This window comes from Cyprinodon tularosa, unplaced genomic scaffold, assembly GCF_016077235.1.
Source record: "Cyprinodon tularosa strain WSP-4 unplaced genomic scaffold, ASM1607723v1 ctg53, whole genome shotgun sequence".
NCBI classification, from domain to species: Eukaryota; Metazoa; Chordata; class Actinopteri; order Cyprinodontiformes; family Cyprinodontidae; genus Cyprinodon; species Cyprinodon tularosa.
In genome coordinates this window covers 1,359,079-1,384,342 of record NW_024039263.1, presented here as the reverse complement: position 1 = coordinate 1,384,342, position 25,264 = coordinate 1,359,079, and the positions used below count along the sequence as shown (strand labels likewise).

The 25,264-nt window shown below is 36.9% G+C and overlaps 1 protein-coding gene across 8 annotated transcripts in view; it reads right to left on the bottom strand.

Annotated features, from left to right (window-relative positions):
* Window positions 1–25,264, bottom strand: part of col11a1a (collagen, type XI, alpha 1a) — a 121,921-nt gene that overhangs the window by 96,114 nt on the left and 543 nt on the right. For 4 of the 8 annotated variants that reach the window (XM_038304259.1, XM_038304256.1, XM_038304260.1 and 1 more), the window contains exons 2-5: window positions 19,525–19,689; window positions 19,014–19,227; window positions 12,328–12,490; window positions 3,682–3,807 (exon numbers count right to left, since the gene is read on the bottom strand). In XM_038304259.1, the coding sequence (XP_038160187.1) occupies window positions 3,682–3,807; window positions 12,328–12,490; window positions 19,014–19,227; window positions 19,525–19,689 (668 nt within the window). Of the gene's footprint in view, window positions 1–2,078; window positions 2,175–3,681; window positions 3,808–12,327; window positions 12,491–19,013; window positions 19,228–19,524; window positions 19,690–25,264 lie in introns of all 8 variants that reach the window. The other 4 variants (XM_038304257.1, XM_038304254.1, XM_038304258.1 and 1 more) reach the window with 2 other exon arrangements.

Below are 25,264 nucleotides of genomic sequence, written 5' to 3'. Positions count from 1 at the left end.
TTGGTTGTAACGGGTGGTTATTTGAGTCACTGTTGCCCTTCTATCAGCTCGAACCAGTCTGGCCATTCTCCTCTGACCTCTGGCATCAACAAGGCATTTCCGCCCACAGAACTGCCACTCACTGGATGTTTTTTCTTTTTCGGACCATTCTCTGTAAACCCTACAGATGGTTGTGCATGAAAATCCCAGTAGATCAGCAGTTTCTGAAATACTCAGACCAGCCCTTCTGGCACCAACAATCATGCAACGTTCAAAGTCACTCAAATCACCTTTCTTCCCCATACTGATGCTCGGTTTGAACTGCAGGAGATTGTCTTGACCATGTCTACATGCCTAAATGCACTGAGTTGCCGCCATGTGATTGGCTGCTTAGGAATTAAGTGTTAACGAGCAGTTGGACAGGTGTACCTAATAAAGTGGCCGGTGAGTGTATATTGAACTAGTATGAAACACATCTTAATATAATTTTGTATGATCAGCTTGCATAAAGAATAAGGCAAATACCAGGGTTAAAGTTGTGAAATTCACAGTGTTCTGCTCAATCAGCATATCTGTGCTAATTGATATTGATAGTTTCAAACAATGACAGCGCTGTGTAACCCATTTTCATTACATGGTAAGTAGTATTACTGAGTTACTGCTGAAGCATTTGCAACTGCAGCAGTTTTACTTATCTGGTGACTTAAGTTTGCATAGAAAATATAGTTTTTCACATTTTGATGAAACTTCAACAGTCAATATTGGTACACCTGGTATGTAAAAATTAAAAGTGAAATAACTTTTTAAGGTTTACCTTACCATTATTTATCTTGCTTGCCTCCTTTAACTAATCCATGGCTTGAAAAATGGGTACAAAGGAGTGGTTTCATCATGCAAAGGCATCAGTCATAAAAAAGGGTACCTAGGGGGGCTGTCTGTAAAAACAATCCCCTATATTCTCTGAATATGTCATCTTGCATCTAATTAACCAGGCTCAGATATTACCAACATTTTGAAAGAAAAGAACCAAACATTGCTAAAATCTTAATTGATGTGTAATATTCTGCTGAAACCAAATGTGAACTTTTTGACCGCAGTTCCAAAAGTGTATTTGTGACAAAAGGAAAACATTAAAAAAAAAGAAAACACTCAATGACATTACAATATGGTGGTAAAAGGAGGAGGTTGATAGTTTCTTTACTTTCCGGTGTACCGGTAACTCTTTTTTTGTGTCTTTTTTTTCTTTTAGGATTGATAAAACTATAACTGATACAAAACACCAGTCACTTTTGGAAAAAAAATTTGATATTCAAGCAAATCAATAAAATATTAACTATACCAGAAGAAATTTAAGTAATTAAAAGTCCTATCCAGAATACACAGCCAGATGGCTTCACAAGATCAGCGGAATCAAAAAGTCAATAAAATGTGTAATATAACTTCTATGTAATATAACACAGATTAGGAATGAATCATGTATTGCACTGTACACATGTCACATTAAAGGTTGGAAATAATATGAAACCATGTCAAATTTTTTTACTTTTAAAAAAGTATATTAAGGGGGGGGGGTCTAAAGGGAGGCTTTTAGATATACTGTGAATAAAGATTAGGTTGCACATAAACACTTCCAAACATGTAACACTGTAACATACAGCAGCACCTTACAAGTAATCTAGCTGTTCGATTTATTTGGATGTCAGACAAGCTGCATTTTGCTAAACCAGGTACAATCGTGCAGGTATTATTTCCTGCATACATTATTTGTAAAGACCTGCTGATATGCAAAAACATATTTGAAGCTGGCAGAATAGAGAAAGATGGCTGCAGACACATAAATTAGACAGAAGAAGAGTAGACAAACATGATGTGATGACATGTACACTCAGATTCCTGCCTCCAATCCAGACATGGTTAGGATTTATTTCTGTGAAATAAGTGCTTACTTTGACTTCTTTTTGGATACTTGATCATATTTTAAAAGCATGGTGTGATCTTTGAAACACTGAGTGTGCATGTAATCACAACTCTGAGACAAACAGAGGAATGGGAAAGACAACAAACAGACACGGCTTTCTTTTCCCAGTTTCTCCATTTACCTTTGATCCCAGGTATTCATCATCAGTTGGGATGGTTTCTGTTGGTTCTTCAGAGTAATCATACAACTGATTGTAATCTAAATCATCAGTAATGTACTAGAGCGGTTGAAAACAGCAGAAAAGACAGAAAAAAAATAGTGTTAGTTTTTAGAAAAAGCATTAAGAATGAAGAATGCGATTTAAGTAGGAAGACAATATAATAAAAATCTATATCATCTTCAACATGTTACATGTTTAGAAAAAAGGGGAAAATCACTTTTTATACAAAGTGATATCAGTTAAGATATCATTTTAAATCAAAATTAATATGTTATTACAACATTTTACAGTTCAGATATACAGAGAAGAAATAAACAAATTTCCAGGTAACTGAATTAAATAAGCTGGAGCGAAGATAATAGCTGAAACCCTGTATGTTGGTCTGAACCTCCAAAATGCGAGCAGATGGAGCGTTTAAAAGGCCTATAAAAACAGCCTCAAAGAAAAAAAATTACAAGCTGCATTCACTCATCTCTTCATGGAGATTTTTTTTTCCTTAAAACCAGCTGCAAAAAAGAGTTGAACTTCAGAAGAAACTATTTTACAGTGTTTTTCTCTCAAGTGAGTCATGACTGGGCATGGACCGGTTACCGATAACAATGAGTGCCAACATTTTAAGAGGTTTTCCTTTCGAAATGTTTCCATTGCTGTGGTTTAACATCTTTTTAATAATATGCAAATGAAAGTGAGAGGAGGGAGAGGAGTTCTCAGAATTATACAACATGGAATTACACAAAACTGTCCCTCCCACACCTGTTGCTGCAATTTTTTTAGAAAGCTGACTGAAAGATGGCTACAGTTTTTCATGTGCTCAGAAGAAGCAACATGTTGGCTGGAAAAATTTCTAAACACAAACATCAGTGCTGTAAAAACTGATAGAACACCCCCCATCAGCCATGTTAAGATAATAATTTTTACTTTAGTGTTTCTCTATAAGGAGCAATAAGTATGTATAGTAACAAATCAAATACATTTTCTATATGGTTATTTCATAATTTAACTCTATTAATTCAACATAATATAACTATCACAAAACAATGAAAAAAAAATGTTACCTTTTAGCATTATTAACAGGGTTATTGTAGCCAAATTTGAAATTATTGTTGCTATTCTAAATAATAAAAGGAATTAAGAAATATATTTGATCCTATTATGCAACATTTTGATTTTAACGACATAAGAAAGTTGCATTTTTAACTTAATATTAGGACTCTTGCATGGGTCCATGTCTTACCATGACACATCAATTGTGTTATAAATTTTTTGGCAGTTTAAAATCAGCAAAATGCAGCTGGTAAATACTAGCGTATTATCTGCATTCCTGATTAATGTGTAGAATATGAACTGAAAACCCAGTCATCTTTGCTCAATTCTATTTAAATGCCATTACAATCTATGTGAGTGAACTTAATAAGTTCCATATGTCCTACAAGATTTGAATTTAGGAGCCTAGAATGAACATCAGGTTAAAGTGACTCTCTGAGGTTGAATTTTCCATTAACAAAAAGATTCAAGTTAATTAAAGCGCACTAATTGGTCTTCTAACGCTGCCTGATTGGCTGACCTCTTCCTCTGGTTCCTGTGCCTGAAGTGAATCCTTGTGCGGAGTTTCACAGTCTGGGCTGTAATGTTCACAGTAGTCGTACGCTGCTTTGGGATCAGGAACAATCAGAAGCTGCTGGATGTCGCCCTGCAGAAAGCAGAAACAAAGGAATCAGCTAGACGTGTGAAATCTTCTTTATTGATATAAATGTTTAAATAATTAGAAGCAACATTATAAATTTTAGTTGTTAGAACGTTTATCAGCGTCAAAGAAAACTAACTTGGCATGTTAAACACAGATGATACTAGAGGATTATCAAATATCAGGCTGGTCATGGCATGTCTGATTTTAAAGAGCATGAAAGAGTAGCATATAAAAAATGTGATGGATCAGAAGTACAACTTTCCAGTTCAGTACTACAACTCCCATATCACAGCATGAAATTGCAGATTTGTTTTGACTCAATCTGTCTCCCTGATGTCACATCTTCAAGCTGGGACTTCTTTAAAATCACCAAAAAACTATTTTCCATGCTTTGCCCCCTGGACCTTGGTCTAATGCAAGAAGAGACGCAGCATTCCAGCTGGACATAACGCCCAGCATAACCTTGCTAGTACTTCCTGTTCTGATACAACTGATGAGTTTTTCTTGAAATTTCCGCCCGTCAATCAACCAGGATAACACCCAATTCCCATCCTGGCCAGACCTCCCGTGTCCTGGCTGTCCTTCTGCATTTTGAGTGGTTCTGACCCACGGACGGCTGAGCTAGTCCCTATCTCTGCTGCCAGTGAGCTGCAGCCACCCCCCCTTCCAAAAAAAACCTTTTATGTACCAATGTTTCTTAGATAGCAAGGTGCTATTCTATTATTTATTTCACTTTTTACTTAAAAGTATGTTTTTTAATGGATGTATTAAAAGCTGCCAAATAATTTATTATGGCAGCTTTATATGACTGTGCAAAGAAAACTGTTTAGCAAATGCAAACAAAAACTTTGTTTAGAACCCTTTAAAAAATGCACCCACAGAGGCGAAGAAAAAAATCAAAAATTTTTTTAGCTTAAGCAATACACAGTCATGCTTTACATCCTTCCAGAAAAGTCTGGCCAAAGAACTCAGCTCCATGTAAGACAGTAAGGCCAGAGGTGAAAGAACGCACACGTTCTTTGGAGTGTCTAATTGGCTGAACTGAGATCCTGCAGGCTGGTATTTGAGCCTTTGTGTCTTCTGCAGACAGCTGATGAGGGATCATAGAAGGAGGAGTTCTGACTGTGTATTTGGTTGGAGCTGTTGGCATGTGAGCACACATACAGCCTGCCATTGTAAAAAGATGAAATCCTGGCTGAAATAGAGATACTCTATAAACCCCCCAAAAGAAATAAAGCAAGCTGCAACATGCCAGAGCAAGGAAATAGGACTGATGGATATGCAAATGACCTGCACTTCTCTGATATGTGCTTCAGTGTAACAACTATGTGCTAAGGCATGTTCCATGAGAAAATAAGCAGTATCCCTCAAAATCTTCTCTGTGAACTCATCCATGAACAGCTTGTCTTTCACATCCCAACAGATCCACCCAGAATGTTTCCCAATGTACACTTTGTTCTAGCATGATTTTACAAAAATGTTCAAGTTCCTATATTAGAAATGTCAGCATCAAGGTTCATGATACTTCACTAAGGGAAACTTGAATCACTGTCTGCACAATTATAACTATATACCTTGCCTTGCAAATTTAACTTTTCAATATATTGTCCCGTTAAAACCTCAACTTGAATTCTCTTTTCTTAAGCTATTCTGTAATGATGGTGAACTACTGGTTGCAGCGCAGTGAAATAATGTATGATTTACATTTCTGAGTTAAACAGCAGCGCAGTTTGTAGCAATGATGCCTTGCAGCCAGATGGTCGTGAGTTTAAAAACCTGGGCTTGGGTCTTTTTGTGTCTGAGGTTTGCATTATCTCCAAATGTGTTTGTGGGTTCCTTCCACACAGTCCATAAACATGACTTTTCAAATTATGTCTCGAAATTGCCCTCAGGTCTCAGTGTGAGCACATAATTTCATGTTTAGAAACATGAAATTACAGACAGAAACCTGATGGATTTTCTATTGCTTCTTACCACTATACCACTGATCACCTAATAAAGAGCTCTTTTATCAACATATTCTCATTATCAGGTCGTATGAAATCATACGAAAAGTTATACACAGTATTTCGTACATTATTGATGTTTTCCTTCGAAAAAACAGATCAGTGCGCATGCCCAGCCGGACAGACTAAAAAAGCAGATCCGCGGACGGACGTAAAACTGGGAAAAACAGTGCAATAATTACTTCTTCATGTCTCTAACTACGTTGCTTGCTGTTTTGTATCTTAGGGTTAGGGTTAATTGTATGTTAAATTCTATGTTATTGAATGGTGCGTAATATGCGCATGCGCAAGGATATCTTGTCTCGAGGCAAGACGTAAAAATACGACAAAATACGACGAAAAAAAACGTCAAAAACGTACGAAATTACTGTGCATAACTTTTCGTACGATTTCATACGAACTGGTAATGAGAATACACTGCTTTTTATTTGTAAAGCTCACTGAGCACCAGCTTATCCACAATCCACTACGAGAAACAGGACTATGCACTGCAAAAAGGAACTAGAGAAAAATGCCTTAAACAAAGTGTATTTACCCTTGATTTGAGTAGGTAAATAACAGGATCTGTCAAAGGAATGACTATTTTTACCCTTAAAATTAGATAATTAGATCATATGCACTTGAAACAACAGACCATTTTTTTCTTATTTTAAATGTAAATTTTCTTATTCCATTGGCAAAATGTTTCTCTTACCTCCTCAGTTCAAGAAAAAATGCAATTTTTTAAAGAAAAAATGACTTATTTAGATTTCAGTTTTTTGCAGTGTACAACTTCACGCCAATACATGCTATTAATTGTAATTTCTATGGTTTGGAAGGAGCTTAGAAGCAAATATTGCTCCAGATAAATGTACTGCTCAAGCATGAGAAACATCTGACTATGACATGTTTACTGTAACATATAGGGCCTTTATTAAAGAGCTGCAAGAACAAAGTCTGTATGCAAAGAAAGCAATGTAGGATTGGATTGCGGTTTGCAAGAAGCATCTAATAAAAAAAAAAAAACCCTGATCAGATTGATGCTGAAACTTTCAGCTTACATGCAAAATATTGATTTATGTGCCTTGAATGAGCCATCTCTATGGTGAGCCATGGAGGTAGCAGCATTATGCTCTGGGGATGCTTTTCCTCTGCAGGGAGGGGTAAGCTGGTCAAAATGAACTGTTTTCATTAAATTTGAAAATATGTTGTCATCTGAAAAAGTTATAAATAATTTGACCAGGCAGTCAATTAAACCAAGCAATTCTCCATAAAAAAGGGAAGACAGAAAGTTAACACACTTGTATTAGAGCTGTGAGGCCTACTGTAAAAAATGTGCCGGCTTGTGACTTTGGGATTTTTGGGGAAACTCAAGCGAAAAAGCAAAGATCAAGCCTTCCTCTGAGTCAGTCTGACATACATTATTTCATGTGTCCCACTAAGAACAACAGTGAGAGCTTGAACTCTGATCAAATTAGCACACAGCTAAGAGCTACATGTCTGCACTCAGTCTGTGAAGTCAGGGATCAGTCCAAATCAGTGATCAGATGATTAGATTTATAAATATTCTCTGATTCACCAGAAAAAATTTATCTAAAATAGAAATAGAGCAGTAATTACAAAGACTTATACACTGAATTTATTTAGAAAGGAAAGAGAAAAGAATCAGAGCACACAAGCAAAGATGGACACAACTAAGTAGAACACATAACTAATAAGAATCAGCTCACAATACCACAGAGTTTTAAGCAAAAAAATAAAAGAAAATTCATGAAAAGAACACCAAGAGGTACTCAGAGAACGGACAGGAGATTAATACCAAGCATCTGGCATGGTGAAAAATGTTTTGTGAAGGAGGAGACCTGGGGTTCATTACACTGAGACCGCAAGTTGATCTTTTTATTTTGGGGTTTAAAAAGAAACCTCTGGTATCTTGGAGCTGAGCTAGAACTCAAAAATATGCCTCAGGAAGAAAGTCCTAGTATTAAAGAAAAATACCACAAAAAAAAGAAAAAACCTTAAAAGTAAAAAACAAGGGAGACTCTACAATAATAACAACTGGAATCTCTTTGTGTCTCTGCTGTTTTTTATGCTACATCGTTGATAGTTAAAGCTCAGATATTTAACTGGACATAAAGTAAAAAAAAAACACATCAGTTAAAGTTTACAGTATTTGCTATTCAATTTGCTATTCAATAATAATAAAAAGAAAAATCTAAAGGTTTTACTTAATCCGAGGTCATGACACTCACTCTTTTAGAGAAATTTTATATGTGGTTAACTGAAACACAGGCTCACTCAAAAAACTACAATCTGCAACAAAATACTTCATTAGTTACGGCATCTATTTTATATATACGCCCACTGATCTAATCCAAACACCAGCTTACTAAGGTATACAAGGACGCAATAAAAAAAAAAGGTAAAAGGTTGCAGCAGCATAAACTAACATTTTCTGTATTCAACCCATCCGTAAATCTCCACTAAAGCCCTGCTGTCTGTTGTAACCATAGAGCAGGGCTTCCCACAGTAATCTGCATGGGTCCTTTAACAATACCTTTGCCAAAAGCAACATATTTCCGGTCTAACCACAGTCATCTATTATCAGACAAGCCCACACGGCATTCAAATCAACATTAAAAGAGAGCACAAAAGGTTTTATAATGTAACAAACCAAGAAAAGCCAAACGGGCCGCTGCAGTCTCAATGTAACATTATTATACCTCCAGTTTTCTTTAACATCTTGATGAGGTCACAGAGTTCAATGTATTTTAGTTCATTTTACTATTCTATGTGAAAGAGCAACATAATGTAGCACATGATTGTGAAGATTTAAAAAATAAAATCTGAAACAAGAGGTGTGAATTTCTGATCAGAAACCCTTTAGTGAACATTTTGTGCCAATTCTGTTTTTCTTTCACTGCATTAGCAAATCCTCTCCAACTGTTATGACCAACTAGAGACTAAAACTTTAGTCTGTCTATATTTGCAAAATAGGTCAACCTCAGATCGCCTGGATTGAGAGAACCTGGGAACAGCAACATTTGTGACCTCATAGATTCAAAATCAAAGTTGATTGGGTTAATAGAACAGATGATTATGTTTGTCCTAACTCTACCCTTATAGATCTACATCTGTTTTTTTAGTTTTGTGCTACTGGATGGTGAATATTCAGCCCTGTTTTAAGATATTTACAGCCGGTAGCAAGTTTCAGGAGTGCCCTATATTTAGATCTGTGCATCTTTTCATAAACGCTGACCATCTTCCCTGGCAGCATGATGCTGCCATAAAAATACTGGGTTAGTTTAAGACCACAACCTTATTAGTTCAAGGTTTTGGTTAAACTGTTTTATTTGTTTTAGTACCTGCTTTTATCATGTTTTTATCTATTTACCTTTATATATATATACATAAGGCTCTTTGAATTGTCCTTGTACTGAATTGTGGTATACAAATAAACTAGAACACCTACATTAACATGCTTATTGTGATTTTTTTTCAAAAGCATCTGACTTCACAACAAATTAAGACATCAGAACTAAATATAAATCCTACATCTTTTGCTATATCAGGTCAAAACTACTTGTTAAATAGGCTAAAAGTGGTTTAAAATGCTCACATATTGCCAACAAGCAGACAGCACCCAACACAAAACTACGTGCATTTAGGATGTGTCTCCAGGCAACGATGGAGGCTCAGGCTTCACAGAGCTGAACACTTCAGGACAATGTGCTCCTTCAGCTCATATGACTGATTTCAACCCAGGAAGGCAGCGAATAGGCTCAGGTATGTCCATATATGTGAGCCCGATTCAGATAGGCAGTGTCCGCTAGGCATGAATAGACAGTCTCATACATTAGGCACACAGGGAAGGCCTCAAGGTGGGGAGGGTACAGAGGGAGGAGGGAGTTGAGCTTGCAGAGAGAGGAGTGTTTGAGGAAATAAGGGAGGCCTGATGGCCGAATGAAAGACCTCCATTCATGCCAGCAAGATCCCTTTTGGTGGTCGCTTCCAACCTGGTGCAGGTATGGCATGAATAGAGGATTATGAAAAATATAGCTTGGATTCTATAAAAAAAAAACACTTTGCTTTTAATAAAGATAATATTATTATAATTTATGTGGATCACTAAAAACAGCAGAAACAGAAAACAGACAAGAGAGACTTTTTATAGTCAAAAAGAGAGGCTCCAACCCTCCCACTGACCTTCCTTTTACTAAACACACTTTGATATTTGGTTTATTAGCTCCCATCTTTAAGCTAAAAAGAATAATAAAAATTTCGGCAATACAAACATAAAAGGTCAACCAATACCAAGTCCTAATTATAACCCTTTTGTTAACATTCTGTCTCTGCAGACTGGATTTGGGAGGTATTACATCCTTTGCTCTTTATACTGTTATGACAAGAAAAATCAAGGTATATTTTTTGTGAAGGCAAGATCTAATTGTCCGGTGATGTACCTGATGCTCTAATCTGAAGTTATTTAAAATATCGTGTAATATATCTACTGTATGTTGTAGTCCAAACAACCTCAGCGTGGCTCAGTGTGCGTACAGAGGAAAACAGAATACTTCATAGAAACACAACCTTAAAAATGTTGAAGTCGAGACAGTGAGAAGAACAGTGATAGTCTATCAATGTATGTGTCTTAATGGCTGATGGAAATATTTCAGTTTTATACATCTGGGTGAAACATACCCAAAACTAAAGTCTGGTGATTTACAAGGCATTTCAGTGAAGGATAAATTCAAAGCTGTGACATTTTGTTATGATTGTATATGAACATCTATAGCCATTCATTTTTAATTTAAGGAATAACTTTCTATTACAAGGTCCTTATGAAAGATAAGGTTATGCCTCGATATGTTCTTGGTTCTTTGTGAGCCAACATTCTTGGTACACTAAATCGGGGTCAGGTTTTGGCAATATAAAGTTTATTAAAAAAAAACCTTTAGACCATCGATTTGCCATAAAAATATATTTTTTCCAACAGTAAAACAAGGTTGTAAGATTGCATTCAGCTCACAACAGGAAATACTGGTCATGTCCGAGCAAGACAAGATGTTTAGGGTTTTTTTTGTGAAATCGAAGATCCCATCATTGTTTTACAAACAAAGCAAAGGTTGTCCTAATGTCCAACTGTTTGAATGACCCTTTACTCCCTGTAGATAACTGAGTCCAAGGACATGTCTCAATATCTGTAATTGTGCGTTCTCATGTGCTCGTGAAACGTCACCAGCCTCAGCCATAGTACTGTTCCAATTAAGAAGAACACAAGACCGAAACGGACAAAGTCCCATGATGTTGATCTCCCTCCCTCTTTACTGTGTATGCATCAGGGCAGACTTGTCCATTCTTGAGATTGACAGCTGTCCCAGCATGCACCAGAGCAGCAGCAGCTTCCAGTGGAGCGCTCAGATCAGAGTATTAAGTTAAAAGTTCTCTTTTCTGTTGCTGTTGCTACATAAAAGTAAATTTTCATGAACATTTTATGAACATTATACTTTTAAGCGTCACTATATAGCCCATTTACTAATTTAGTGCATAATTAAAAAAAAAATTCAGATGTCGAGAGGACCGTGCCAACCAGCGGACTTCAGAGGCTAGTCGCAGCCTGGGCTAACGTCTGGAGCAGCCCTCTCTTGGCAAAGTTGTGTGTGAAGAAACGCTGGCTCTGATGGCGTTAATGTTAATTAACAAATCAAATGTTAATTAGATTTTCGGTTATCTTAATGTTTTCATTATTATTCCCCAACTACGTGATGAAAGTAAGAATTTATATACATACCAACATTAACATATAGAAAAAAGCAACAAAAAATTATTAGCTGTTATTTAACAGAAAAAAAACTCCAACAGCTACTAAATGGTGTTCATTTGAGATTTCACCAGTAGGACAAATTTCCGATTTTAAACTATTAAAAGTAACAAATGGGGCCATTGACTCTGCCTCATCTTACTGCTACTCTATTATATATTTGTTTTTGTTTTTTTCACAAAATCAGGACTAGCTGTATAGAAAGATAGTTGTAATAGAGTAGTGATAAACAAAAGGAAAAAATTTAGGGAATCAATCGTACAGCAGATTTGCCAAATGTCGAAACAATTCAATTCAATTCAATTCAGTTTATTTATATAGCGCCAAATTCACAACACATGTCATCTCAAGGCACTTTACAGTTCAACCAGATCATACAGTCAAATTGATACAAAGTTTTCTATCTAAGGAAAACCAGTTGATTGCATTGACTCATTGACTCAAATACAATCCCCCACACTAAGCATGCTTGTAGCGACAGTGGAGAGGAAAAACTCCCTTTTAACAGGAAGAAACCTCCAGCAGAACCAGGCTCAGTGTGAGCGGCCATCTGCCGAGGCCGACTGGGGTTCAAGGAGACAGAAGCAGAGATACAAAAAGCAGCTGTAAAAGGCGGCCCCGTCCAGGAAACACACAGCCAGGCAGACGAGCTCCAAGGCAGCTCCCATGAAACAACAGAATTGAACCACACATACAGTCTGGTTCTGAAATCCTTACCTCGAAAACCTCCTCTTCCAGAATCCTGGTGCCAAACACAGTGATGCCATCGGTGCTGATGGAGGCTTGGTCACTCCTTAGCAGAGGCTTAGTGATCTTCTTCTTACAGTCTACAATGATGGTGACAGTCTTCTTCTCAACACTGATGGCCACACGGTGCCACCTGGTTACAATCAATGACAGGCAAGTATTAGTTCAAATCAAAGTCTGGTTCCATAAAACACAGAATAGTTACAGCATAATATACAAATCATGAAATAATAATAATAATAAATTTACAGTACAGATCACCATGAATCAAAGTGCTGTGAATTAAAGCAATTAAAATGCAGTAAAAGCCAAGTAATTTACTATTTAAAAATATTACAGGCTAAATAGAATAAAAGTCTTCAATTCTGACTAACAATGATTAACTGAAAATGCCTGGGAAATATCTGAAAGAAGACAGTTCATTTATGTTGGTGTACAGAGTAGTTTAGCTTTAGCATTAAATAAGCAAAAAGTAAAACAAATCTGCTATAAAATGCACCAAAATCTTTCTCATATGTCACCTGGGATGGAAGTAATATTCCCAACAAACAATGTCTTATCCAAGTTGTTCTCCTTACAAACTCAGGGTTACAGCTTGGAACTACTGCTTCTTAGCTCCTGGACCAGTCATATAACAGTTCCCAGGGTTGCCAAAACAGAGCTAAGCATTTTATATTTCTTGTTGGAAAAAGAGCAGAAACCTGACAACCTCTTAACCAACAAAAGACCATAAATAGTCCCAACTATTCTTAAGAAACCTCTGCATATTGCCCTGTGTTTATAGAGTATGTGTTCTAGCTTATAGTTAGAGGTGCTCAGGTTATCTGAGCTATCTCTATAGTTATGCTGCTATAGGCTTAGACTGCTGGAGGACATAGGGACCCCTATTTCATCATTCTGCTTCATTCTATCTCTATTCTCCCACTCTGCAGAATATGTTAGTTCAATCTCTAACGTTATGCTCTCTCTGCTTTTTCTCATAGTAGCTTTGCCTCGTCTGTTTCTGTTTGGCTGTGACTCCATCCTGGAGACAAACATCAGCTGTGCTGCTGCCCTAAAGATCTTTGTTTATAGATGTTGGAGATTGGCCTGTTTTTCAGAGTAGTCCTGTTTCGTTGACAGTGACTGGCTGAATGTGCTCTCGTCATCCTGAGACATTGGAGCTGGCTCATAGATCGTCTGCATGGCTGTGTGTTTCCTGGATTGGGCCGCCTTAACAGTTGCTTTTAGTATCTCTGCCTCTTTTTCTATGTCTGCTTCTGTCTCTTTGAACCCCAATTGGCCTCAGCAGATTGCTGCTCACACTGAGCCTGATTCTGCTGGAGGTTTCTTCCTGTTAAAAGGGAGTTTTTCCTCTCCACTGTCGCTACAAGCATGCTTAGTGTGAGGGATTGCCTTTGAGTCAATGAGTCGATGCAATCAACTGGTTTTCCTTAGAAAGAAAACTTTGAATCAATTTGACTGTATGATCTGGTGAACTGTTAAGAACCGTGAGATGAGGTTTTGTGAATTGGCACTATATAAGTAAACTGAATTGAATTGTCTTTAAAAAATTTTTATCTGATTTGAAATGCTAGGTGTCAATTTTACTTATTGCTCCTTTTGCGTAACAGCTTTAAGACAGTCAACCCCAGATAACATCTACATGAACTCATACGGCCCTCTGAGGGACTCCATGGATAAAGCAAGAGATCAGGGTTGCTAGAGTAGATGTTAAGGGTTAAGAGCTTAACCACAAAACCTCTGACCTTAGCTGCCAGAATAAGACACTTTTCCCAACATTTTTCCAATGTATGGTTTTTGTCCATAAAAAGCACCTCATGTTAATTTCCCTTAAAAAAGAAACATGTAAAACTCCAGGAAAACCCCATTTGTAAGACAACAGGAAAGGTGGACAGTTGCTGTTTTTTTTTTTGTCTTTTTTGATTTGACAAAACATAAGTAGCAAACTAGTAATATCATTATCATTCCGTTTTCATTCAGTTCCTGAAAGAAAACATGTTGGTACTACTTAAATTAGGTCAGGTGGGTAACTTGATTTTACATAAAGTTCTTATCATTTGTGTGCTGTATTTTTCAGGACTAGTGTTTTAAAGCAGGGATCTTCAGCCTAGGTCTTGAAGACTGACTGTGCTGCCTGTTTTAGACTTCTCTCTGCCTCTTGCTCATGAATTGAATGGCAAAGGTGAACAAAAGGTAGAAGAACAACTGACCCATAAAATAGTAACCAATGAGTAAAATAGTTTTTTAATATTACATTGGTAACTTACTGATATTAGCCAAAAATGTAAATCTAATTATACTGGTCTGTATCTAAAATCTCCGATATTTGTATGCTGATAGAAATGGATATAAGTACTTTGACTAATATCAGACCAATATCCAATATCAATATCGGAATTGGACACCCTAATTGAAGACCCCTGTTTTAGACTACTCCTTTAATGGAAATATGAATAGGTAATATCCTGAAGGACTTATCCGCATTAAATGCTTAATTGCTTTACACAAAAGGAGATTCCACCACAAGGATGTTGCACATTTCAATATTTAACATTTTTACAAAGAATTGCAGAAACAAAAGACCCATTGCAATATAAGCATTTTGTAAACCAAATCAAATATAAAGTTATTTGATCCTGTCACACTTATTACTGTAAAACTACTTTCCTGATTCTCATTAGCACTACCGTATGGTATTTATCTAACCTTTTTCTTAGAATTTAGTAAGAAAAAAAGATCCTGTCTATATAACTATTCATGTCAATTTGGGCGCAACCTTATAGTCCTCTGACTATAACACACTCCCTTGTTGCTTGCCTTTTAAACCTAAACAACCAGATTCCTACACATTTCAAACATTTTATCAAACTCAACAGTGGCATAGGGTGCACTGCAACTGGAGAGTTTCTGGTGTTCATCTCAGCTGTGTTCTTGAGAAAGACACTTCATCCACGTTGCCTGTTGATCGTGTTCTGAGGGCCCGGTGATGCTGTACGGTACAGTATGTACCGTAGCCCCGTCTCTGTCAGTGTGCCCCAGGGCAGCCATGGCTACAGTCAAGCTTGCCACCATCAGTGACATTTTAACTGATAAACAGTGACATGCTTGGTGCGAGGGATTGTATTCAAGTCAATGAGTCAATGCAATCAACTGGTTTTCCTTAGAATGAAAACATTGAACCAATCTGACTGTAGGATCTGGTTGAATTGTCTCTGTAAAGTGGCTTGAGATGACATGTGTTGTGAATTGGCCCTATACGGTGAATAAACCGAATTGAATTGACAGAATGTGGCGTACAGCGCTTTGAAGTCCCCTTACTTGAAAAGGCTCCATATAAGCGCAGACCATTTTATGTTTTACTAAGTTTACACACATTGTGTACTGAGCTGAAGAACATATTTCCTCCAAACTATCCCAGAATTTAGGTCAATGGGGAAATTATTCAATCATTTATTTAATGCATACAGGAACACATTTATTTCCACTTTGAAAGTGGAAGTTTCCTGACTTTCCAAGCTGAATGGTGCTGTAGTAATTAGCTGCTTTCTTAAATCTTTGACGAAGTATTCATTTAAAGAAACTTTCAAACAGGTTTGCTTTTCTCCTAGTCTAAAAACATGCCTTTTGCCTTGTGATAGACTGGCAGTCCTTCCAGGGAGTACCCCACCTCTCCATCTCTCACTGGTAGGCTCCAGCTTCCCAGCAGGAGCTTCCATAAAATAATAGTGAATGAATAACTAGATTTTACATTTAAAATACATTTTGAAAAAAAACTGTGGTTCAGAAATGCTTCAGAGTTTTTGTAGGAATTATTCTTGCATATTGATGAGAACAGATGATTAACTGAGGCTCACACGTGAGTCCAACACCTCTGTTGCCTTTTTAACCATTTGCCATTGAGCTATTGCATACCAGGCAATAGTGGGCCGCATTCTTGCCCCCAAACTCTGGCCCTGTTTAGCACAGGATTACACTCATTAAACTCCAAACTTAATCCTCCTTCTGGGTTACTCAGCATGACAGACGTGGTGAACATTGTGGAAAGTGTGTGTCAAGATCCAGGACGGCCTATTCTGACAGAACCGGAAGCGCAGTCAAAACACTAGTCTATGGTTGAAGATGAGACCCAAGCAGCAGCAAACTTTTAGGATGAAAACTTATAGACTTTTAATTTTATGCTAAAAATGTCTATATTTCATATAATATTCATTCAGTATGTTTAAAACAGCTGAACTAGTGACAGATTCCAATGCAGGCGATGGAGCTTAGAGGAAGAATAAACGTGCAAAACTCTGTAAGCTTATTGCTGCTGCACAAAGGATTACTTGTCACCTATATAGCAAGAATACAAATGCTGACTTAAAGGGAAAGTTCTAAATTTATAAATGGAAGTTGTGTAAAAAGTTAGAAAGTAGTTATTAACTACCATATAACTGTCTTGCCATCTAATTTTAGCATAAATCCAGATTATTCGGACTAAAACTGTAAAGCTAATACCTTGTATAAATGGGGCCATATTGGGCATGAATCATCATAAACTAGAGGCTCATACGGTAAAAGTATTTAAACATTTGCACACAGGAAATGTTGAGAAACTGAAACATGAGAAAGTTTAACCACTAGAAGTAATTATCACTTTATCACTTTATCACTTTACTTGGATTTTCATTTTATTTGGATTTAGTTTTTACATATGCATAGATATACGTACAGATATATATACAGAAGAGCTATATGTGCATATATTTTATCCCTTTTTATTCTTATTTTTTTATCTTTATTTTATTATATACCGTAGTTGGATGTGTAAATATATTGTATAAAACTGGAGCCTGTAACAAAAGTAATTTCCCTCTGGGATTATTAAAGTATTTCTGATTCTGATTCTGAATTGCACTAAAAGTAAAAACAATAATAACAGATTAACCCTTTAAAGTTTGGTTTGTTTTTTTCATCAAAAGAGTTTTTCAATTTTAGAAGTGATCAGATGTGTAACCTTTTATGCGATAGACTAAAATACTAATTGTCATTTTTGAAAATCATCTTCTACCAAACTTAATTGGTTTCAGTTAAAGTTATCCACACAGTTCTGTGTGCAAATGTGCATATTCACATTTAGCAAACATTTCTTTGTGAGAATTATGTGTTTTTTTCTCTCAATCTGAAAACAATGCTGTGTCTCTACTTACTTAAAACATATGATTCTAAAAAAAAAGAATTAGGCTGCAATTATTGCAGGTTGTCCTTAACTTCCTCCAAAATACGAGTTGTTACAATCATCTGCAGAAAACTTTATTTCATATATAGTAGTTATTAAAAATTAAAAAAGCTATTGAAATGCTGGCTGAAAAACCATAAATACAGAAGTCCTTTTTTTTCTTTCCTTTCTTTTCTTTTTTTCTTTTGAAGTGCTTACTAAACACTCTAAACCTAATACTCAAACTTTAGGCATAATGCCAGATAAACTAATGCAAAAAAACAACAAATATGGTAAAGATAACCTGTATTTATCCCAAAAGATCTAATGTGTCAAGTCATTTTAAACTCCACCTGTCAACGGGTTAATTTCAGCTGCAAAGATCTGAGCAACAAAGCAGCCGCGAGACGATAATCAGGTTTTCTCTCCAGGGTTAGAATCACTGTTTCTGGTTTGGGTAAGGTAATCCATAGGGGCAGAAAGGAAATTTAGATTTTCTTCTGACCCCTCCTTCCTTTCCCCATGCTAAAATAACAGAGCCAGTGAGTTCATGGATGAGGTCAGTTTGCCCATAACAGCTCTGCTGAGGCTCAGTAATCCAAGTCTTCCTGTCTCTGACTTGTTTTGTGTTCACAGGACCCTGATGAGACGGATATTCCAGTCATGAGCACCTGAGGTGCAACAAGCAGAAGATTTGGATTGTTTCTGAGTGTTCACAAGAATTTGTTCAACTAGTAAAATGTTAGAATTTAAAGTAATTTTGGAGACCAAATAAAGCCTCAAAAAGATCTTTTAGTAATACTATTCCCAACAACACAATACCTTTATTACTCCCTGAACATAAAAAATACTTTCCAGTAAATGTTTTAATATGACACTTAAATATTATCTTTAAAAGCCTTAATATGGATGGAATCAAGTCGAGCTGAAAGCTTTTATTCTAAATTCTAAAAGGAAGTAGTTCTTGAATTGCCCCGTTTTATAGGGAAAGTTAATAAAAACGGAATTTCATGAGATTAGCTGGCTTCATTTTATCAAGCATTGAAGCAAGTCTAACTACTCCATTCAATTAATTACTTTTTTTTTAAATCATTGGCCAGTTTTACTTTTACAATCTAGCTGCATCAACCAGGCATTAACATGGCAAAATGAATGTAGTACAGAAACAGATAGTTAATATCTTCATGAACACAAATTTGTGTGTAAAGGAGTAGTAGATAATAAAAGAAAAGAGTTTTGGCTCAACTGTGAAACATCTGGAACTGGGTCCATACTGAGCCAGTTGTTAAAACAGTTTAATATAAACGTTATTTTTGCATTGTTTTAAATTTCAGACATCAACATCTTAACCTAATAGTATGTCATTTTCTTCAAATGACTTTAATCTGCAATTCAAGACCCATCGTTAAGAGTATCGTTAAGCTATAATAAGAAAAAGTGAATAGATCTCACATACTTTCCATTAGCGAGGTTGAGAGAGTTGAACAGGGGGTAGTCCTCCGGGGCTGGCTTGCCGGTTTGATCCTCATACAGGAAAACAGGTGAGCGTCCCACTTCCACACCTAGCTGCTGAACTCCTTGTTCGTTGTAAATAGACAGCAAGAAGGACTGGAGGCCAGACTTGGGGCGCACTGTGGTCAGGATGGAGAAATCCTCAGGAAATACACCACCTGGAGGAAAAAAGGAAGGATGGAACAGAAAAGTGAACTTGTAGGAGAGTATGGCTGAGTAACCTACATTGCTTATGATAAATTCAAATTTAATAACTGTTTGTGTTAGAACTTTTATATCTTGAGTCACATTTCAATGAATAAAATTTAACTGGGTTACTGCTTTTTCCTCAGATTGTACATAACTGCTGCGTGCATCATTAAGAAGACACAACCATAAAGGTTATACCATTCAGTTACATAAAAGGAAAACAGAAACTGGGGAAGGCAAAGTAAAACTTTAAGGATTTATCTTACCAGGGAATAACTGTGTGGTGGGGGCACTGATCTGGATCTGCTTGGAAACTCTGTAGGCTGAGTCCGGCTTCGACGCCCTTCGGTTTGCACAAAATCCCGTTGTTTTTGATACTCCTTCAGGGTAATTATGAAACGCTAACACATTTAGGACATCCACTGGCTCTGCTGTTCAAAGAGAAAATTAAACATCAGTCATACAACTGCACAGCTTCTGAAGGATCCATATCTATCAGTATGACTCAATAATGCAGTTTATTTCTTATGAAAGTTTAATATTCATGACAAATTATTGGGGGAAATATTTACCAAAAAAGGAATAAAAGTTTTAACTTTTTATTTGTAGTTTAGTTCCCATCCCATTTTCCTTTGAACAATGTTTTAATCTGTGCGTGGACAAATAGACTCTTTTGAAATATGCTATAAACGCTTGAATTATTCAGGCCTTACTAAATGTAAAGGGGTGGACAAAACAAGCAAAAAGTCCAAAGTATAAAATGACCATCTTTGTTTAGTGGTAAACAATCATAAGGTAAAGCCTTCATATCATTTAAGTGACATTAGGTTTAATAATCCGATGTTATAAGGTAAATCTGCATATTTTCCTTATCAAGTGTTCTAAATATTTCTGTTAGGAAGAGCTGCAGAGACAAGACTTGACAGAGTCCTTAGACACTAAATGCCTGTCTGATCATATCAAGCACCATAATGAACAATGTGCCAGCAGAGTTGGAGTTGTATCACACCTGGATAGGTTTACCTTGATAAGGCTCTTCAATCTAACAAACTTCACATAAAGAGGCCCCTGTGAAGGCCAACAAAGACCCTTGGGAAGCATCGCCCTTATTCCTTCTGTCAGAATAACCTCTACAGACTGACTCACTATAACATCATTTATCAGAGCCTATGATATATTTCGACCAAACAAAGAAAGAACAATAATAGATACCTAACATTCCACTGTTATAATGCATGGACAGAAGTTTTGTCGGTTTTACAAAAGCTTAGTTTATGGTATGGAAAAGGAGTCTCATCTCTTTTCAAAGGCTGCTACTTAGGAAAACTAAAACTTCACCGGATGTCATTGAATCTCTTCAACAGAGTAAAGCAAAAAAAGTAAGACTTTGGTGGTGTTAGTGGTTTGCATTATTTACTTTTTTCAGCTCAAAATCATTTGTTTTTAAGGATAGCCTTTTAGGTTCTAAAGAGATCGCACAGGGTAATGATAAAAAGCTTTGGACAATAATCCATGATGGAAATTTTTTTTTTATATTTTAGAACCTATTATTACCAGATCTGTAAAACCAAAAAATTACTTGGAAAAAAAATTCCTTGAATTTGGCAAAGATATGTGAAATAGCAAAGCATCATACCTCGATGTAAAGAAGTTAAGGTGATGAGAAACAAACTCACTAATAACTGTCAGGCTGGTCAACAGAGCCATGTCTATAATACATCACTGAATCATAGTGAAAGCCATTATGAAGAAAACATGGAACGAGTAGAGACAGCCTCCTAAAATTACTCTAGGATCCCATTAACAACTCATCCAGGAGGTCACAAAGGAACATGACCCCAGGCAGTGCAGGTCTCACCTGCCTAAGAAAAAAAGAAATCTTAGCTCATGGTTCAGGCACCTGCAAGGCCAGAGCAACTGCTAAAAAAATACAGTAAAGCATGTATCCAGATGTACATCATACTTACATTTAAACATGATGGTGGTAGCGCTATAGTTTGTTCCTTTTGATACTACAGAACCTGGGTGATTTGCTGGTAATTAATAATCAACCCTTTAAAGCCCGATCCAAGAATAAAACAAAACAGAAAATTACTTTTTTTTGGTTTGAAGTCCTTATTTGGCCTTTTAACAAAATATGTAAAAAGAAAAAACAAAAATAAATTTTTGATATTAATAATTTATTACTATGCGATAAGTCAAAATTATTTTTTGTGTAGTCTTCTACTGGCTGTTATCAGGTATATCTGATTGTGTACAATAGGATTTTGAGTTAAGTTTTTACTCTTTGTAATTATGCAAAAGGTGTCAGACGCAAAACATTTCAGAAACCGTATGTATCAAATATGATACATTTGGCATTACAGGGTTAAAAGGTGGTAATTAAGCAGAACCAGGAATTCCACTTTGGAGAGTCCTAGCAAAAGTCTAGACTTGAATCAAATTAAAAAACTGTGGCACGTCTTTAAACAGCACGTTAAACCTTGAAATCCATCCATGCTTTTTTTCTACTCGCTTGTCAGACTGAGCCAACGGGGAGGGTGCCCATCTCCAGTAATATTTGGGCAAAAGGTACACCTTGGACAAGGAAACCAGAGGACAGCTATGCATGCAGAAATTTAAACTTTTGGGTAATTTAGAGAAGCCAAACACCTGAAGGTCGTGATTTTGGACTGTGGGAGAAAACCGAGGTACTCACACATGTATGGGGAGAGCATCCATCCCCCATGCTGCGGTTCAAACCCAGGACCTTCTTGCTCCAAGGTGCTACCATGTGAGCGAAATCATTTTTACATAAGCCCAACATGGTCTGGATCCCCTTCTTTTCTTAATGAATAACTCCTTTTTTTTTTTTAAATTTACTCTTAAGTATCCCTTTTATCAAAAACGGCAGAAGCCAAAAAAGGGGACCTATAAAGAGGACACACACTATTTTCAAAGCATTGTACAGTATGTGTTTAATTTCCTGCGTTCCTTTACCTATATGTTCCCCTTCTCATTGCCTTCCACAGTGCAGGCAACAAGAACCGACCTGCTTTGGTCAATACATCACTGCAATCTGCAAAGCCCTGCAAGCCTATCTACAATCCCCAGTTTGTTCAAAGACCGACATCATAGTCTGCAAAGCATATCCCTCTCAGCATGTAAAAATGGATATTGCCTGCATAAACCGACACCTAACTCATCACCAATTTCATAGATAACTATAAGCAGATTACACCAGTATCATCATCATCATACAAATCAAGGCTAAATTTCCTATCACTATTCTTATCGTTTTTAAGGACAGTTCGCAATTGCCTAAACTAAATGGGCTCCTTTTCCAGCCTGTGAACCTCACATAGAGGTGCTGAAAAACACTCAAACACAGACCAATCCATTAGGGCAGACCAAATGAGTGTTTGCAGGTTTTAAAAGCCTGCATCTGATGAGTTGGTTTGTTTGCCCCTAGGGTCAAGCACACCAGTCACATAGCTGAAGGAAACCTCTAGAGGACATTTTAGGAAGAATTTAAATATCAGACTATTGATTTTATCCAAGAATCTATAAACTTCAGGGGTGTGAAACAACGGGAGGAGCAAAATAACTTTAATTTGAGATTTGGTAATACCTGTGCCATGATCACAATAAAAAAAACAACAACATCTTTTTAGAGATAAAATAACACTGCCTTTATGAGCTGAAGCCAAAAAAAGCATTTATCTTTTATTTTATCAGACTAAATCATGAAAAAATAGAAGTCAGTATTTTTTTTTTTTACTTTTAAAGCAATGTAAATTGGTTAGAAAACACAGGTGAAACCTTTTCACCTGCAGCTCCCTGTGACTCTAATAACATCCTCCCTCAGAATGCTTCTCCCTTCATATATCCCCCCTCTTCCTCTTCCCCCTCTTTGCTTCCTTCAGCTTCCCATCATGCTGACGGCTAAAACAAGACGGCTTTATGCTAGTGTCATACCAAGGAAACTTCACTCAGACCTACCCAGTTTTTCAAAGCATTCCTTCTCTCCACTCTCTCCCGGTTAGGTTTTCCTCACATCAACTTGCTCTAATGTAAGCCTCCATACAAAAATCAGCAAAAAGGTAAACCCTTGTCATAATCAGAAACACTGAATGACAAAGAGGGTTTTAATTATTCTTGTTTTAAACTCAGATTTGAAACTTATATGTGTTTTCTCTGGTGCACAAATTGTTTGTCTCTGGCCAGTGGGTCAAACACTATAAATCCCTCGATATTTTAAGCAGACAAAGCTCTGAACTTCCTGAGTAAAACATATTAGGCAGAGGTCTCTGAAAATGCTAACTTTATCAGTTGGAATGCACATCTAAGCTTGGGGCTAAGAAAACGTGTCTGTACACTGCTGGAGAGGAGCAAGCACCCTGCAGAAACCTCTCTTACTGCTATAAAGAGCTGTGAAGGGTCTGACTGAGGCAGAGGAGCAAAAGCCCTGAGGCAGAATACTTGAAATTTATGCTAAGAGGATGGACCTGAAGAGTTAAAGGAAAGGTGAGACTTCCAACCTGCTGTGCAATTCTAGCAATCATCCAGCAGGATGCATTATAAGTGGAAGAAAAGCAAGGGTTCATAAATGGGTTCATAAATGGGATGTCATTCCCTATTTAACCCAGTTATACAATGTGAAGTGAAACTCAAGACCTTAATTAATGTTGCAACCTCTCTTTAAATCATTTAAAGTATGGTTTTATCTTATATGTTGCTGGTATTAAATTAAACCTCATAGGTCTCTTTGGTCCAATGTTTGAAGCTTAAATAATCCTCTAGCCATGTGACTATAGTGGCTATTATAACTGTGGGCCAGCTCCACATGCAGGCCTGCTCTTTGAAGGCTCTGAAATCATAGGGAAGTGTGACAAGGACCATCATCAAATAAGTGCTCAGTACTTAGAGGGGAAGCATTCCCACCAATCACACAACCCAGCTTTGTCTTGCAGCCTACCAAACATCTAAGTGCAAAGTTAGAAGTTGGAAAGGAGGGGGGGGTAGAGGTGTTGGGGCAGAGACCAGTGGCTGGGCTTTGGTGAGGACCAGGACAGCATGGAGATAGGGTTTATCCATATGACCGCATTCATCCGTCTGACAAATAAGATGCACTTTAATCCAGAAGTTTGCAGTCCTCCTAATGCCATGCCACAAAGGATTGCCATTTGAACCAATAAAAATGGCTGGTTGTATCATAACCTTCAATTAATCACCTATCCTGCCTGGCCTATATCCACTTTAGCTCATAATTACCCAGAGATAAATTAAGAACATTATTATAGGGCTTCAAAATGTAGAATTACTAATATTGTTAAACCTTGCAAACTCTATTCCAAAATTTTATTGAGTCTTTTCTTTGTTTTCCATCATCAGGATGAGCCTACCACTCTCCCTGAGCTTTAGCATCTTGAGCACTAAGACCTATAAAGGGTCAGATCATAAAAGACAATGAAAGTCTAATCTAATCTATTAGATTAATAATAAAATTTGACTCTAACCTAATCTGTCTAAGTCTAAGAAAGTCTGTTCATATGAACCAAACATCCAATTTACAAGCAAATGTTTTAATGCATGGCATCTCATAGATATTATGGCCTACCGAAAATACTTTGGAGTTCTATATTGCATATAATCTGGGTTAAAACATTTGGAAGATGTCATCAAAGTCAAGTTTTTAACAAATCCCTTGTGGAAATCCACCCTGCTAACCGTGTACATCTCCACCCAGAGGACCATCACTCTAACAAAGAGGTATCTTTGAGCTGAAACGAGTCTTTAACAAAAAAAAATGAAAGAAAAAAAAAGAAAAGCAAGGCAATCTGCTCCCTGCTCTTTCTAAGCACATACCAACGGCTTAGGATCAATTTAACTGAGCGAAGTGTTTCATCCTCTTGGCAGACGCTTCCATTCATGCGTAAATACGCGATCTGGACACTGAGACATTACACCAAAACGCGCTGGATGTCTCCAGCAGGAGGGTGTTTCGCTGTATTTACAGTAAGAATG